This window comes from Kogia breviceps, chromosome 19 (assembly GCF_026419965.1).
Source record: "Kogia breviceps isolate mKogBre1 chromosome 19, mKogBre1 haplotype 1, whole genome shotgun sequence".
Classification (NCBI taxonomy): Eukaryota; Metazoa; Chordata; class Mammalia; order Artiodactyla; family Physeteridae; genus Kogia; species Kogia breviceps.
In genome coordinates this window covers 51,489,140-51,503,384 of record NC_081328.1, presented here as the reverse complement: position 1 = coordinate 51,503,384, position 14,245 = coordinate 51,489,140, and the positions used below count along the sequence as shown (strand labels likewise).

General features: G+C 58.5%; 1 protein-coding gene across 1 annotated transcript; it reads right to left on the bottom strand.

The window, feature by feature from the left end:
• Window positions 1-7,666: 7,666 nt before the first annotated feature.
• On the bottom strand, window positions 7,667-14,222 carry USH1G (USH1 protein network component sans). Its single transcript, XM_059048571.2, has 3 exons — window positions 13,862-14,222; window positions 10,002-11,584; window positions 7,667-9,402 (listed from the first exon to the last, which is right to left on the bottom strand). Exons 1-2 carry the CDS (start codon window positions 14,023-14,025, stop codon window positions 10,363-10,365), a joined length of 1,386 nt encoding a protein of 461 aa, XP_058904554.1. The 5' UTR covers window positions 14,026-14,222; the 3' UTR covers window positions 7,667-9,402; window positions 10,002-10,362.
• Window positions 14,223-14,245: the final 23 nt, after the last annotated feature.

Here is a 14,245-nt window from a genome sequence, read left to right as displayed (position 1 = left end):
CTCTGCTGTGACGCTCCCTCGGGGGCAGTGCCCGGGTCTGAAGGGCAAGGCAAACAGCCCCCAAGATTTGGGAGCAGCACCCGCCCTCGCCCTTCCCATCAGCCCAGGCGCCTCTCATTCGTTGTTGATGTGAGTAGAAAGTGGTACAAACCCTTTGGAAAACAGTTTGGGAGTTCCTTTTAAGGTAATATACACTTACTCTATGACCCAGCAATTCAGCTCCCAGGTATTCACCCAACAGGAAAGAAAACGAGTCCATATAAACACGTGAACCTGAACAATCATCGCAGCATTATTCGTTATAGCCAAGCTGGAAACAGAGAATGGAAAATGGGCACAGCAGCTATGATACACTCACACAACCTACACGATAAAAAGGAGGAGTTGGTGCAGGCAACAGTGTAGATGAGCTGATAGATGTGATCTCATAGACACTATGCAGAGGGCAAGGAGACACAATTACTTTCTATGATCCCTTTTATAAATTCAAGAACAGGCAGAACTAATATATACTGATAGAAATCAAATCAGGGACTTCCCTGGTGCCGCAGTAATTAAGAATTTGCCTGCCAACGCAGGGGACACGGGTTCGAGCCCTGATCCAGGAAAATCCCACGTGCCGCAGAGCAACTAAGCCCATGCGCCACAACTACTGAGCCCGCATGCCTCAACTAGAGAGCCCATGAGCCGCAAATAAGACCCAATGAAGCCAAATAAATAAATATTTTTAAAAAGAAGGAAATAAAAGCAGTCCTTGCCTAGGGAGGAGTGGGTGGGGGACATTCATTACAAAGGGACATGAGGAAACTTTCTAGGAGGAGGGAAATGATCTGTATCTTAATCGTGGTGGTGTTTACGTGGATGCATACATCTGTCAAAAGTCACTGACATGCACACTCAAAAATGGGTGCATTTTATTATAGTTAATTACACCTCAATAAAGTCAACTAAAGCAACAACAAAACAGCAAAGCAGATTTCCCTTTAAAATTCAACGGGCTGGGGCTTCCCTGATGGCGCAGTGGTTGAGGGTCCGCCTGCCGATGCAGGGGACACGGGTTTGTGCCCCGGTCTGGGAAGATCCCACATGCCGCGGAGCGGCTGGGCCCGTGAGCCATGGCCGCTGAACCTGTGTGTCCGGAGCCTGTGCTCCGCAACGGGAGAGGCCACAACAGTGAGAAGCCCGCGTACCTCAAAAAAAAAAAAAAAAAAAATTCAAAGGGCTGAACACTTCCCTACCTTAAAAGGAACTGCCAAACTGTTTTCCAAAGGGTTTGTACCACTTTTGCACTCAACCTCTCTCCTGTCCACACAAGACTCAGTATACGTGAAGAGCACAGCTTTGGAGTCTGGCATGCTTACTAGCTGTGTGACCTTGGATGAGTCACTCAACCTCTCTGAGCCTTAGTATCTTCATATACACTAAAAAAGGAATGAGATAAATATCAACAGGAGGGGCTTCCCTGGTGGCGCAGTGGTTGAGGGTCCGCCTGCCGATGCAGGGGACGCGGGTTCCTGCCCCAGTCCGGGAAAATCCCACATGCCGCGGAGCGGCTGGGCCCGTGAGCCATGGCCGCTGAGCCTGCGCGTCCGGAGCCTGTGCTCCACGACGGGAGAGGCCACAGCAGTGAGAGGCCCGCATACAGAAAAAAAAACAGGAGTTTTAATATTTTCTTCCTGTACCCCAATAGACTGTGTGCATACCCCACTTTGGAGATGACTAGACCGTAGCCTAAAGTCTAAATTGCTCAGCTTGGTCTTTGAGGGCCTCCAAGTTCTAGCTCCACCTCTGATTACTCTCCTGCTTGGGCTTGAGTGACTGCTCCCTGACCTCTGACCCCTGGGTGGATATTGCCCTTTCTCACTTCTCTGTCTTTATTCCCAGGGAAATTGTTTCTACTCTCACCCCCCATCCAAGCCCCACCCGTCCTCTAGGGCTCTGGTAACATCAGCCACCCCAGCAAAGTTTTTCCAGTGTTCTCGTATGTTCCACTCATTCAACCCATTTTATTGAGCATCTACGGTATGACAGGCGCTCCAGCTCTGTGTCTTTCCCTTCCTCTGACCTCATCATCTCCCAGCTCGCATTATTATTTATTTATTTATTTTTGGCCATGGGTGGCACGCGGGATCTTAGTTCCCCGACCAGGGATCAAACCCGCGCCCCCTGCAGCAGAAGCTCAGAGTCTTAACCACTGGACCTCCAGGGAAGTCCTCCCAGCTTTCATTAGACATCAGCTGTCATGTACTGCCCGGCAATGATCCCCCCTCACACCGTGATCTGGCCACAAGATGCAGTGTGCTCTGTTGTAACAAATAACCCCGAATATCTCAGTGGCTGAACACAATACGGGTTTATTTCTTGCTCACGTCACTGTCCACTATGGGTCAGGTGGGGACTTGGGGATTCAGGCTCCTTCCACCCTGTGATGCCTCCATCTCCAACACAGGCCGCCATGACTGCCGTGGGAGTGAAAGAGACACACAGAAAGGTAGTGCACGCCGCTTCCATCCACATGCCCTTCGCCAGAACCCAGGCATATAGCCCCAACCTAACTACAGATAGACGTGGGACTGTAGCCTTCCTATGCGCCCTGGAAGAGCAAGTGGTATCGACAGCCACGCAGCCGGTCTTGGTTCCATCGCCAACTGCACTGGGAGCTTCCTGAGGGCACCAACCCTGCACGCGTCTTCCTTAGGTTTCCCTGAACCTCCTCCATAACTTCCTTGTAAACACTTGTTTCTACAGTACCATTCAGAGAAAAAATAGGGGCACACGGCTCTAATTTCCACCACAATCTGCTGTCGAGGAGACATTCGGTGTGAGGATAAGGGGCTGGAGGGGGGGGCATGTTTGGGTCACAGGGTAACTGGAGGCCTGTGTTATGAACTGCGCAGGGATCCAGTCGATCAAGATCTGGTCCCTAGGCCTGAGGGCCAAGGCTCATGGTGGAAGGGTTACAGTGAACCAAACGCTCTTTTAAAAAAAAAAAAAAAAATTTATTTATTTATTTTAGTTTTGGCTGTGTTGGGGCCTCGTTTCTGCGCGAGGGCTTTCTCTAGTTGTGGCGAGCAGGGGCCACTCACTGCTGTGGCCTCTCCCGTTGCGGAGCACAGGCTCCGGACGCGCAGGCTCAGCGGCCATGGCTCACGGGCCCAGCCGCTCCACGGCACGTGGGATCTTCCCAGACCGGGGCACGAACCCGTGTCCCCTGCATCGGCAGGCGGACGCTCAACCACTGCGCCACCAGGGAAGCCCCCCTGTCATTATTAAATGAGGCTATCGTGAGGATTCACTGAAATCACAGATGTCAAGTGCTGACATACAGCAGGCGCTCAGTAAATGCCCTCCATCACGATGAGACGTGGCACGGCGGGAGCCAGCCTGACTAGGTTTGAGACAGCTTGGTTACAAAGTCAGGGGTTCCCACAACCCACCACCTCAGGTTCGATAATTTGCTAGAACAGCTCACAGAGCTCAGAAAAGCACTTTACTTACATTTACTGGTTTATTATAAAGACTATGCGTGAACAGCCAGATGAAGAGATACATAGGGTACAGGAGGGTCCCAAGTGCAGGAGCCTCTGTGCCCAACTCCACGTGGAGTGGGCAAGTGGATGCGTTCACCAACTCAGAAGCTCTCCGAACCCTGTCGTTTAGGGACTTTTATGGAGGCTTCATCATGATCAATTATTAACTCAACCTCCAGCCCCTCTCCCCTCCCCACAAAGGATGGGGGGTGGCGCTGAAAGTTTCAAGCTTCTAATCGTGGCCTGGTCTTTCCGGTGACCAGCCCCCATCCTGAAGCCGTCAGAGAGCCCACCCAGAGTCACCCCATTAGAACAAAAGATGGTCCCGTCATCCCAGGAAGTTCCAAGGGATTTAGGAGCTCTGTGCCAGGAGCCGGGAGCAGAGACCAGTTACCTATTTCTGATTATGTCACAGACACCAAGAGAGACTGAGGCCTGGAGAGATGAGATAATAGAAAGAGGAGGAGAGAGGATGACACCAGGAGTCCCAGTGTCACAGGGAGAAATGGGACCAAGAGACAAGAAGACAAAAAGAGGGCTTCCCTGGTGGCGCAGTGGTTGAGAATCCGCCTGCCGATGCAGGAGACACGGGTTCGTGCCCTGGTCCGGGAAGATCCCACATGCCGTGGAGCAACTAAGCCCGTGAGCCATGGCCGCTGAGCCTGTGCGTCCGGAGCCTGTGCTCCGCAACGGGAGAGGCCACAACAGTGAGAGGCCCGCATACCGCAAAAAAAAAAAAAAAAAAAAAAAAAAAAAAAAAAAAAAGAAAGCAGGCAGACACTCTGGGAGGAAATACTTCTGCAGGCCTTCTCCCCCATCTCGGCAGGCTTGAGACACAAAGCTTTTACCCTCCCAAAGTGTCCTCCAGTATCCTGTCCGGTGGCCCCATGACCCGACCTGCCCTCTCTCAGCCCAGCTCCCCCCCAGGTCAGGTGAGCACTGTGTCTCAGACCATGTGCTTGGGCTGCTGAGGCTGCCAGCATGTCCCCACCCCACCTCAGGCTGAGTCTGGCCCCTGCTCAGGACCAGGCATGCCCAGGTCAAGGGGACCCAAGATCAAGGACAACCCCCATCAAAGGGTACAGTACAAGTGCTTGGGGGCCTACAGCACCGTGGTTAGGCCCTCAGGGTTAGGCCCGCAGGTTTCAGTATCACGGACATTTGTCCTTGAGGCCTAGGTCACCACCTAATAGCTCTGTGACTTCCGGCAAGTCATATCACTGCTCTGACCCTCTGTTTTCCCACCTGCAAAAGGGGATAATAATCATAATATGGTCCTTGTTTTATAGGGTTGTGATTTTATTGTGAGGGGTAAATGTATAGAAAGTGCTTAACATAAGCACCTGACACCTTACAAGCTCTCAACAATTGATAGTAAAAACTTGAAAGCTTATCTCTGGGCATGGGGGTGGCAGAAGGGACAAAGGTCAGGGATCCTGAACTTTTCTTAATTTACTGGGACCTTGGGCACATCAGAAAACCTTTCTGACACTCAGTATCTTCACCTATGAAGGCTAAAACCCCTCACCTGCCTTGGTAAAGTTCACACAGTAGCATGAGGTGGGCCCAGGCCAGTGGGTATGCGACCACCCCTCCGTAAAAGATACCCAGCTCCTTGGGCGCCTCGGGAACAGCTCTGGCTTCTCCCCGGGTCCTTCCACTAGACGGTGGCTAGCTGACTAGTTCTTAACCGCTGGCAGGATTGTCAGCGCCCCCTGCTGGTCAGATGAGGATGCCCGCAGAGCCGTCTCCAGGAGCTAGCGTGATTGGTGCGGCTGGGGTTCACTCTGATATGGGGGTCAGAAAAGCAGCACTGCTCCCTGGAACTGCCTAGGACTCACCTACTGGGCGGCTGGGACCACAGATGCAAGGGGTGCCCCACGGGCCTGTTTCAGACCACCAGTAACTGTGATCATTAGTAACTGGTGTGCAGTAAATATCGGGCAGCATGTTAAGCGCTTTCCGCGTATCATCATTTCACCCTCCTAATGACCTATGGGGTTAACACTTATTGACATATTATAATAAACTGTAATACCTATTTTGCAGATGAGGAAACAGACCCCGAAAGACTGGGTAACGTGCCCAAGGCAACGCAACTAAAAAGGGGCAGAGCCAGCTTTGCTGCCCAGATCAGGCTGTCTCCTGAGTATGGCCACCTCCCGTACAACCCAGGCTTGTCTCAGAGAAGGTGACACAGGCACATGCTGGGAGGACAGGGGTATGGTGCTGTCCAGGACCGGTCTAACTTGGGGACAGGAGGCAGCTGGCACCACGGGAAGCATCACGAGACCTAGTGTCACTTTGCCCACTTGACTGCTCTGTGATCTTTGGCCAGCCCCTTGCCACGCGGCCCCGGTTACTTCATCTGTAAAATGAGAAGTCTGTGGGACTTCCCTGGCGGTCCAGTGGTTAAGACTCCGCGCTTCCACTGCAGGGGGCAGGAGTTCGATCCCTGGCCGTGGAACTAAGATCCCGCATGCTGCCCAGAGCAGCCAAAAAAAAAAAAGAGAGAGAGAGAGAGAGAGAGAGAGAGATAAGTCTGTGCCACATACCCGGAGGTCCTTCCTGCCTCTGATTGATTCCACCACCCCCACCTCCATCAAATCTGTAATCTCATTTATGATGTAACTTCACAGCAGTCTAACTAACGCTTCTTAACCAGGGGTCCCCGGACCTCTCCGCACTTCAGGAGCTGTCTGGAATTCCAAGGAAAGTTGTATATGAGTGTATACGTATTTCAACGTGCATTTTCCCAGGGCAAGTGTCCATATCGGCACCAGATTCTAATCCCCCAAAGCGAAGAATCATTGATTATTCTAGCTTTTTAGAATTTCCCTAACCTCCATCTAAATGTTTAGGGGGACGAGTAGAGAAAGCTGAGTCCCTACGGTGTAAAGTTCTCCCCTTCACTGTGTTTAAAGTACCCTCAGGCTTCCTGGAGCCACACCCTGCTCCTGCACCCCAGTCTTCTACCCTCCAGCCACACTGACCCATGGAAGCTCCGGCCCCCACGGCTTCCGGTTAGTCTCTGCCTCCACGCTGAAGCTCCGACCTCCTCTATGTTGCCTTTGCGAGTCCTCACCCCTAATGTCCTTCCCCGGACCAGCGGCGCCAGGAGGCTGGTCTTTCGTGAGGTAGGTGCAGTGACCAGGACGGCCAGTAGGGGTCGCAGGGAGGAGGAACCACGGGGAGCATCCGAGGGCAGAATCTCGCGTCTTTATTGGCCCCCTTGTCAGCCCGGGGATGGGGAAAGCGTGGCAGCAGTCAGGAGGCCTGTGTTCTGGGTCCGCACTTTCCCCTCCACAGGGCTCAGGTTTTCCATCTGTAAAGTGGAGGGAGGTGGCCTAGAATCACTAGATGGTTGCTGGGCAATCTTGCTGCACTAATGTCCTGTGGACATTTCTGATGCTGGAGGGAAGAGGCTGTCTTGAAGTGCCCTTGGCAGAAGCACTTGGCCCAGCAGCCTTAGGGAGTGAAACAAAATGACTCCAGGGCCCCTTCCCAGACTTGACTAAGAAAACAGAGCCCATTGTCCTGCAGCTTAAGGGGAAGCCTTACCCCTGGGAGAAAGGACGGCTCGAAACAGGGCTGCCACAGGAGCTGCCTGGGGTGATGAGGGAAATGGAGAGCCCACTGGAGGCCTCCCAGGGGTGGGCTGGGGCCTTGAGATCGGGGCTCATGGGACCTTGGTGATAGGTGACAGCGTCCTAGTGTACGGCATCTGCCCATGTCTGGAGAAGCTCAGGGGGACCTGGTGGGAAGGCAGGAAGTGTTGACCTGCCCTCAGCAGCTGCAGTGGACAGGCCTGGACCATCCTCCTCACTCAGCTGCTGGAGTGGGGGTGTCTCGTGTCCCAGTTCTTCTGAACCCTCCCTCTCCATCAGTTCTAAATTCTGGGTCCACAGGGAGAGCAAGGTGAAGACTCGGGGATGAGGGAGGGCCCTGCAGAGAGGCATGGGGTGGAGGAGTGCCCTACCATCTATCCCAGGACCCCCTCCAAGGAAGAGGACCAAATCCTCACAGGCACAAAAAGACCCTCTCCCTCTCCCGCCTCCCCCCTCTTGCTTTCTTCACCCTACCCGTCTCCCACCCCCAGATGATTAAAACAAGACACAGGCACGGCAAGGATGGAGAACATTCTCTACAAAAATTATAATGAGCCTGAGGGAGGGGTACTTTGTACAGTGGTGGGAATCGGGGAGCCCGCCCCACCCCAGCACTGAGAGAACAGGGAGGGGGTTGAGGCCGTACACGGACAGGGAACAGGAGAGAAAGGGCAGCACCTGGGGCTCCAGGAAAGTCAAGTCGGCACTTGGGGGTGGCCCCAGGCCCAGAAGAGGGGGAGAAAGACTGCGGTGGGCTCAGGGTAGCAGTGGCAGGCGACCAAGCCTTCAGTGTGAGAACAGGGACCACATCCATCACGCCCCCAGCTCTGAGCAGGTGTGTGCCCGGGGACCCGCGCTCAGAGAGACACACCAGAGGGAGGCCTGCGGCGTTTTGGGGGGCTTCTCTCTCCCCTGCACCAGCCAAGGGGGGCCCGGGAAGGAGCTGGGGGCTGTGGCAATGCTCCCGAGAGGAGCTGCTTCCCAAGCTGAAGGTCAGGGACGGGGCACCGTCGTTGACAGAGGAGGAAGGGCACATCTGCATGCAGTATAGATGCACACCGTGTGGGCTCCTGAGTGACCCTCCCACAGCCGTGACCTTGGTCTGAGGACCCTCTGAGGCTGGCCTTTCCCCTGGTCTCACCAGCATCACAAAGCAGGGACCCGTGCAGAACTCTCCCCTACCCGCTACCCATGCAGACTCAGGCAGCCACCCAGCTGCTTTCAGACCTTGCCAAGAGCCCTGGGGACCTGGGAACAATCAGCAGTTTAGGCTGTCCACACCCTCAGGCTCCCGTGTCCACATGGCAGGACTTGCCCACGAGAGGCTGGACACCCAGCCGCAACCAGTCTCTGCCTGGTTTGGGCCTGGGAGACTCTGAGCCAGTTGGCAGATGCCTTTCCCCAGCCCAGAGATGCCCGCCGAGCCTCGAGGCCATAATACTGTAGCCGGTCGCTCTAGCACCTTGGATCTATTGCCCTGACCCTCTGGGGTCCCTGGCGTTGGGGGCACCGGGCTGCACAACCAAGGAGAGAGTGAGTGGAGAAGGACGGGGCGGGGGGGGGGAGGGCGGAGTCAGGCTGGGCCCCACCCCGGGGTAGGCTGGAAGGGCACCGGTCACCCCCAGCCCAGCCCAGCCTGGCACTCCAACTCCCCAGCATGGCCAGTGGGAGAAGGGGAAGGGGACCGGCCGTGCTTGGGGCGGGGTAGGGACTAAAGCTGGGGCATTTGGCTGAAGAGTCTAGCTGGGAACCTCCTCTCTGGGGTGTACAGGGGGAGGGGAGGCAGGCCAAACTCTTCCTGCACAAAAACGTAGGAGGGGAGTCTCCAGACCGAGCAGACCACAGGACCCTTGGAGGAGGGGTGGGGACAGACCACGGCCCCAGGGCAAGCCATGCCCACTTGCACCACACGCTCCCATCCAGCTCTGATGCGCTGGTCATCTAGTGGCCCCTGCCCTGGCACTGGGGCTGGCCTTCCACAAATGCACACGTGCTTTAGAGCCACTCAGAGAGAGGTGGCTTAGGGGCCCCAGGACCCCTCGGAATTGATGTCCTGAGTCACTCTCTTGGCCTTCCAGGTGCCTCCAGGCCATCCCCTCTGAGGCCGAGTGGGGACAGGCTTTCAAGGGAGATGACCGCACGGTCCTTGCTCCCGGGAAGCGGCCGGGGAGCCGCGGGGCTGGCAACTGCGAGGGCCTCGTGGTCCCACCGTGGGTGTGGCAACTTGCAACTCTGTTTGGTATGGGGATAGGAGCCCCTGTTATCTGCGGAGAAAGAGACAGAAACGGACCTCAGATAAGAGTCTCTGGAGACAGCATTTTAAGCCAGGACCCAATATTCTGACCACTTACCCTCTCTAGGCAGACTGATGATCAGGGATGGGGACGCCGGCCCCAAACTCTAAACCAGACTTCCTCCCAAACCCACCCCTGCCCAGCCATGCAGGGTAAAGGCCATAGATACCAAAAGGGGGCGGCAGCGTTGGCTGGGCTTGTGGGATGCCAGGATGGAGAGTCAGGGCAGGGATGGGCCGACAGCATTGCCAGTTTGACAGCAGCCTTGGGCTCCCCACGATGGCTTTTTGAACATGACGATTCTGCCCTCAAGGCCACCGTTGGCCCTGTTGAGAGTATCTGCTCATGTTTCTGGTTACAAGGTTCAGGGACCAGTAGGTAAAATATCTGCCTTGAGGGCTTGGCCATTTGCTGAGATGACCGGTTACCACACCCTCCATCCCACGGGAGTCACCTCATCCTCCCTGGGCTCTAGAGCCACACAGACCAGGGGCCAGGCCCAGCTCTGACTCCGCAGCAGCAGGACCATGGGTGAGCTACTCTAAGCCTCTGAACCTCCACTTGCTCACCTGTAAAATGGGGATGATACAGCCCCCTGCACATGAGAGGACTTGTGCAAGGGCAACTCCAGTGCCCAGGAGACGGGAGGGCTCAAAACGGCCCGGCTCTGATTACTATGACTGCTGGGTCTCATCCATGCGAAGACACCCATCTTCCTGCGTTTTGACTTCTTCAAAATCGAGGTGCGTTTGACATCAGCAATGTACATTGGCAGCTTCTTTTTCCGAACTGGGGGTGAATACGTGGGGCCTCTTGGAACTGACGGCGGCGACCTAGTTATTATGCCCCACCCGAAAAGGCAGACAGATCCACGCCCACCCCAGGGCCTTACAAGCCCTATCTTGCCATCCCCGCCGAGGCTCTGGGCACTCACAACTCTGTGTCCTCCAGGGCCGGCGGGCGCTCCAGCGCCTGCCTCCGCCTCCGCACGGCCCCCATGATCTTCTTGCGGGGTCCCAGGGGGACGCTGATGCTGCGGAGGTCGAGGTCCGAGCACAGCACGAGCGCCTCGAGGTCGATCTTCTCCTGCCGCAGGATGGGGGTGAAGGCCTCCATCTGCAGGGAGGCCAGGAACGTCTCCAGCGGGCTCGTCTCGGGCTCCAGGTCCTCATCCAGGCCCAGGTCCAGCTCGTCCCAGGGCAGCTCCTCCCCGCAGCTGCGGTCCTGCAGGCTGTTGGCACTGCCCAGGCTGTCGTCGTCGAGGCTGGGGGAGCTCTGAAGCCGACCCCGCGGCGTGCCCGCGCCGTCCAGCGCCGCGTCCTCGCGGCCCAGGCCGTGCAGCCCGCTGCTCAGGTAGTTCCTGCGGAACACCATGGTGCCCAGGCCCGGGCGGGTAAACAGGGAGTCGTGGCCTGAGTCGGTGCTGACCTCCGAGCGCGCAGGCTCGGCCGCCAGTGTGGCACGGGAGACGCTGTCCTCGTCGGAGAGGAACATGTCCCGGAGCGGGGCGCGGCCCCACTCCTTGGGGTTGGCGTAGGTGCCCTGGCGCACAAACATCACGTCGCTGCCCAGCTGCAGGCCCGAGAGCGAGCGCACGCTCTTGCGGCCGTCCTCGGAGATCTTGAAGGTGCCTTCGCCTCCCTGCTTGCGCCGCTCCAGCTTCTTCTGGATCTTGGTCTTGGCCTTGGCGGTGCCGTGCAGCGTGGCCTGCGAGTAGGGCAGGTGGCTGCCGAGCGCCAGATGCTGCAGCCGCTGGCTCAGGGTGCTGGACGTGAGGCTGGAGAAGCTGAGCGTGTCCGAGCGCTCGGCCAGCTCGCGCCGGTAGCGCCGTTCCATGCGCTCGTGGTGTTTGCGCTGCATCTTGGCGCACTCGCGGATGCGCCGCTCCGCCTCGCGGAAGGCCTTGTCCTTCAGCTTGCCCACCAGCTTGGGGTTGAGGCTGCTCTGCTTGGCCGCGATGGAGTCCAGGTAGCGCACGCACTCCATGTGGCCCTTCATGGCGGCCATGTCCAGCGGCGTGTGGTAGTCGTTGTCCAGGCACCAGATGTTGGCCCCGAAGGACACCAGGAAGGAGAGGCAGTGCAGGTGGCCATTGGAAGCTGCCAGGTGCAGGGGCGTGTTGCCCCAGATGTCACACTTGTCCGGGTCACCCCTGCAGGGAGGACACGCGGGGAGGGCTGGTGAGCCACCGCAAGCTCGGGCAGGCAGTCGGCAGCGGCTGCCGGTGGCGGGGGAGCGCCCGGCCTGGATGAGCTTCCCCGCAGGCACACCAGAGGGACTCGACGGCCTGAGATCTCTCCTCTGACGCCGGGAGACACGCAGCCCGGAGCCACCGGCCGCAGCTCGAGCGAGCCCAGGGTTAAAGATGGCTCCAGGCTCGCAGTGGGTGGGGCGACAGAGAAGGCGGGGCCGGGGCGGGGCCTTCCCCAAGAGAACGGAGGGCTGGGAATCTCAGGGGATAAATATTTAATGCCCAGAGAGAAAGGAGTGAATTATTCATGGAGCCCGGCGGGGAGCTGGCCCAGAGAGGCGGTGGGCCAGGGCCGAGTCTGGGTCTCTAGGCAGGCGCGGCGGTGAGTGTGGCTGCCAGTGCAGGAGTGACCGAAAAAGAGGACGACGAGAGGGTCGTGTGTGCTGGGCCTGAGCCCTGGGGGAGTGTGCGAGGGTGCGTGCCTGCGTGTCGCCGGGCACGGCCACGTCTGCAGGGAGCAGGGCCAGGCCTGGCAAGGCCGCGTGTGAGAGCAGGTGTCGGGTCTTGGCCTGGGCCAGGAGGGGAGCACGGGGGCAGCCAGGACTGGAGGGGAGGGGAAGGGCAGCCTGCAACCTGGGCCCAGCTGCCCTCCCCTCCCGGGGCGGCCCCGTCTTCGGGAGCCCTGTGAGGCGGCTGGCTCGGGCAGGTCCAAGGGACCCACGCAGCCCCCTCCAACACCCTCCGCGCCAGACTGTGCCCCCCCCCCTTGGGCACCCTCCCCCTGGCTCCTCCAAGCTTGCCCCTCCCTCAGGGACCTAGCTCAGGCCCTCTGCCCCACTCTAATGAGGGGCCACCCCGCAGGGCTGAAGGAAGAATCACTTCATTGTCTCAGCAGCTCCTGCCCACGCTCCCCAGCCCCCCCCCACCCCCGCATCCCCCTCCCCACTTCCCTTACTGGTCTTCAAGTCCTTCGGGACAAGAGCTACTGGGCATCTGGCCCACACCCCATCAAGCACCGACCCTCACCCTCTGTAGGAGCTTGATGGGGGGGGGGAGTGCACCAAGGGGGGGGCCCCTAGTCCCCTCCTCCCACGAATCTCTCCAAGCGGGGAGCAGGATGGCAGGTCACTGTGTGCCCTCTTCGCATGGACAGGGGCCAGTCTCAGCGTCTCGGAACATGGTTCAGCTGCCTGATCTTAGGGGCTGCTTCCACCTGTTGCTGGGCCCGGGGAGCAGCTGTGGAGGGAGGGCAAAGGGGGGTTCCCCACCTACCCCATGCTCAAACCACAGGCCAGCTCCTGGCACCAGGCCAGCTGGGCCCCTTTCCCTCCACCATGACTTCCCAGGGCCTGAGATGTTCATGTTGACCCTTCTGGGGCATCTCGTGCATCCCTTTTCTTTGTCCAGGCCGCCCCGGTGCCCAGGTCAACCTGACTTCTCTTTATTAAACCGCTGGGGCTGGCAAGTTGTCCGCAGGGGTCATTCAGCCGTAGGGAGCCCACGTCAGTGGCCCTGGACGCCACATTCCTCAATTCCTTAGCTACTTCCTAACCCCTTCCCTGGCCCTGACACCTGGATTCAACGCCCACTCCTCGCCCCAGGCAACTCCAAAGGGAGGGTGATGGAGCCCGTGGTGGGGGAGGGGCACAGAGGGAGTTAAACGGGGTGGCTGAACCGTGGGGCATTTGGCACTGTGGACAGTGCCCACACGTCCCAGGGATGCGCAGGGAGCGAGCCGTGTGGAATCCAGTGTGGGGGGAGGTGTGGGCGCCGGCTGGACCCCTTGGACCACAGGCTGGGCGTGGGCAGTGAAGAGCTTCTCCTTTCCTGGCCCCCCTTCCGGCCCCTCTGAGGCTTCTGCCCCTTCTCTCCCAGCCTCACTATGCCCTTCACTCTGGCTTCCGGGTGCTACCCACCCAGGAGACCCCTCCCCCCTGCTCCTCACTCTGAAGCCCCTCCCACAACCGTGGACCCCCCAAGTCCCAGTCCCTCTCCTCCTAGCCCCACATCCAGGTCACAAATGTCACAGGTCTGAGTTTGTTTCCTCCGCCCACGACTGCCGGTCTCCAAGGTTCCACTTTAGGGTCTGTCCTCGGGAAGAGGGTGGCACAGAGGAGCGGGGGTGGGGGGAGATGCCATGGAGTTGGGGGGTGGTGTCTCGGGGGCCTAGAGCGGCCCTGAGACTCTCAGTCCTCCCCGGCGGGGCTTGGGCGGGGACGGGGTGGGGGGGGTACTCACCCTCGACTCACGATGAGGCGCAGTGACTCCAGGTTGCCGTGATAAGCAGCCCAGAGGGTGGGGGTCATGCCATCCTCGTCGGGGGCGTTCAGCTCCTTCCGGGTGGCCTCCTTGAGGAGTTCCAGGTAGCCGTCCCGAGCCGCCCGGTGGTACTGGTCGTTCATGGCGCCTGACTTGGACGGGGCGGGCAGGGGACACGGGGAAATGCCCCCCGCGGGGGAGGGCGGCGGGGTTAGAGCTGAGGCATGGGGTTGGGGGAGGGGGCCGGGCAGGGGCCGGGGCCGCCAGCCCCCGCCGCCGCAGACAGAGGATGCGGAACGCCAGAGCCGCCGCTACTCGGACATCTGAGCCGCTCGGCGGGCGGGGAAGGTTGGGGGAGGATCT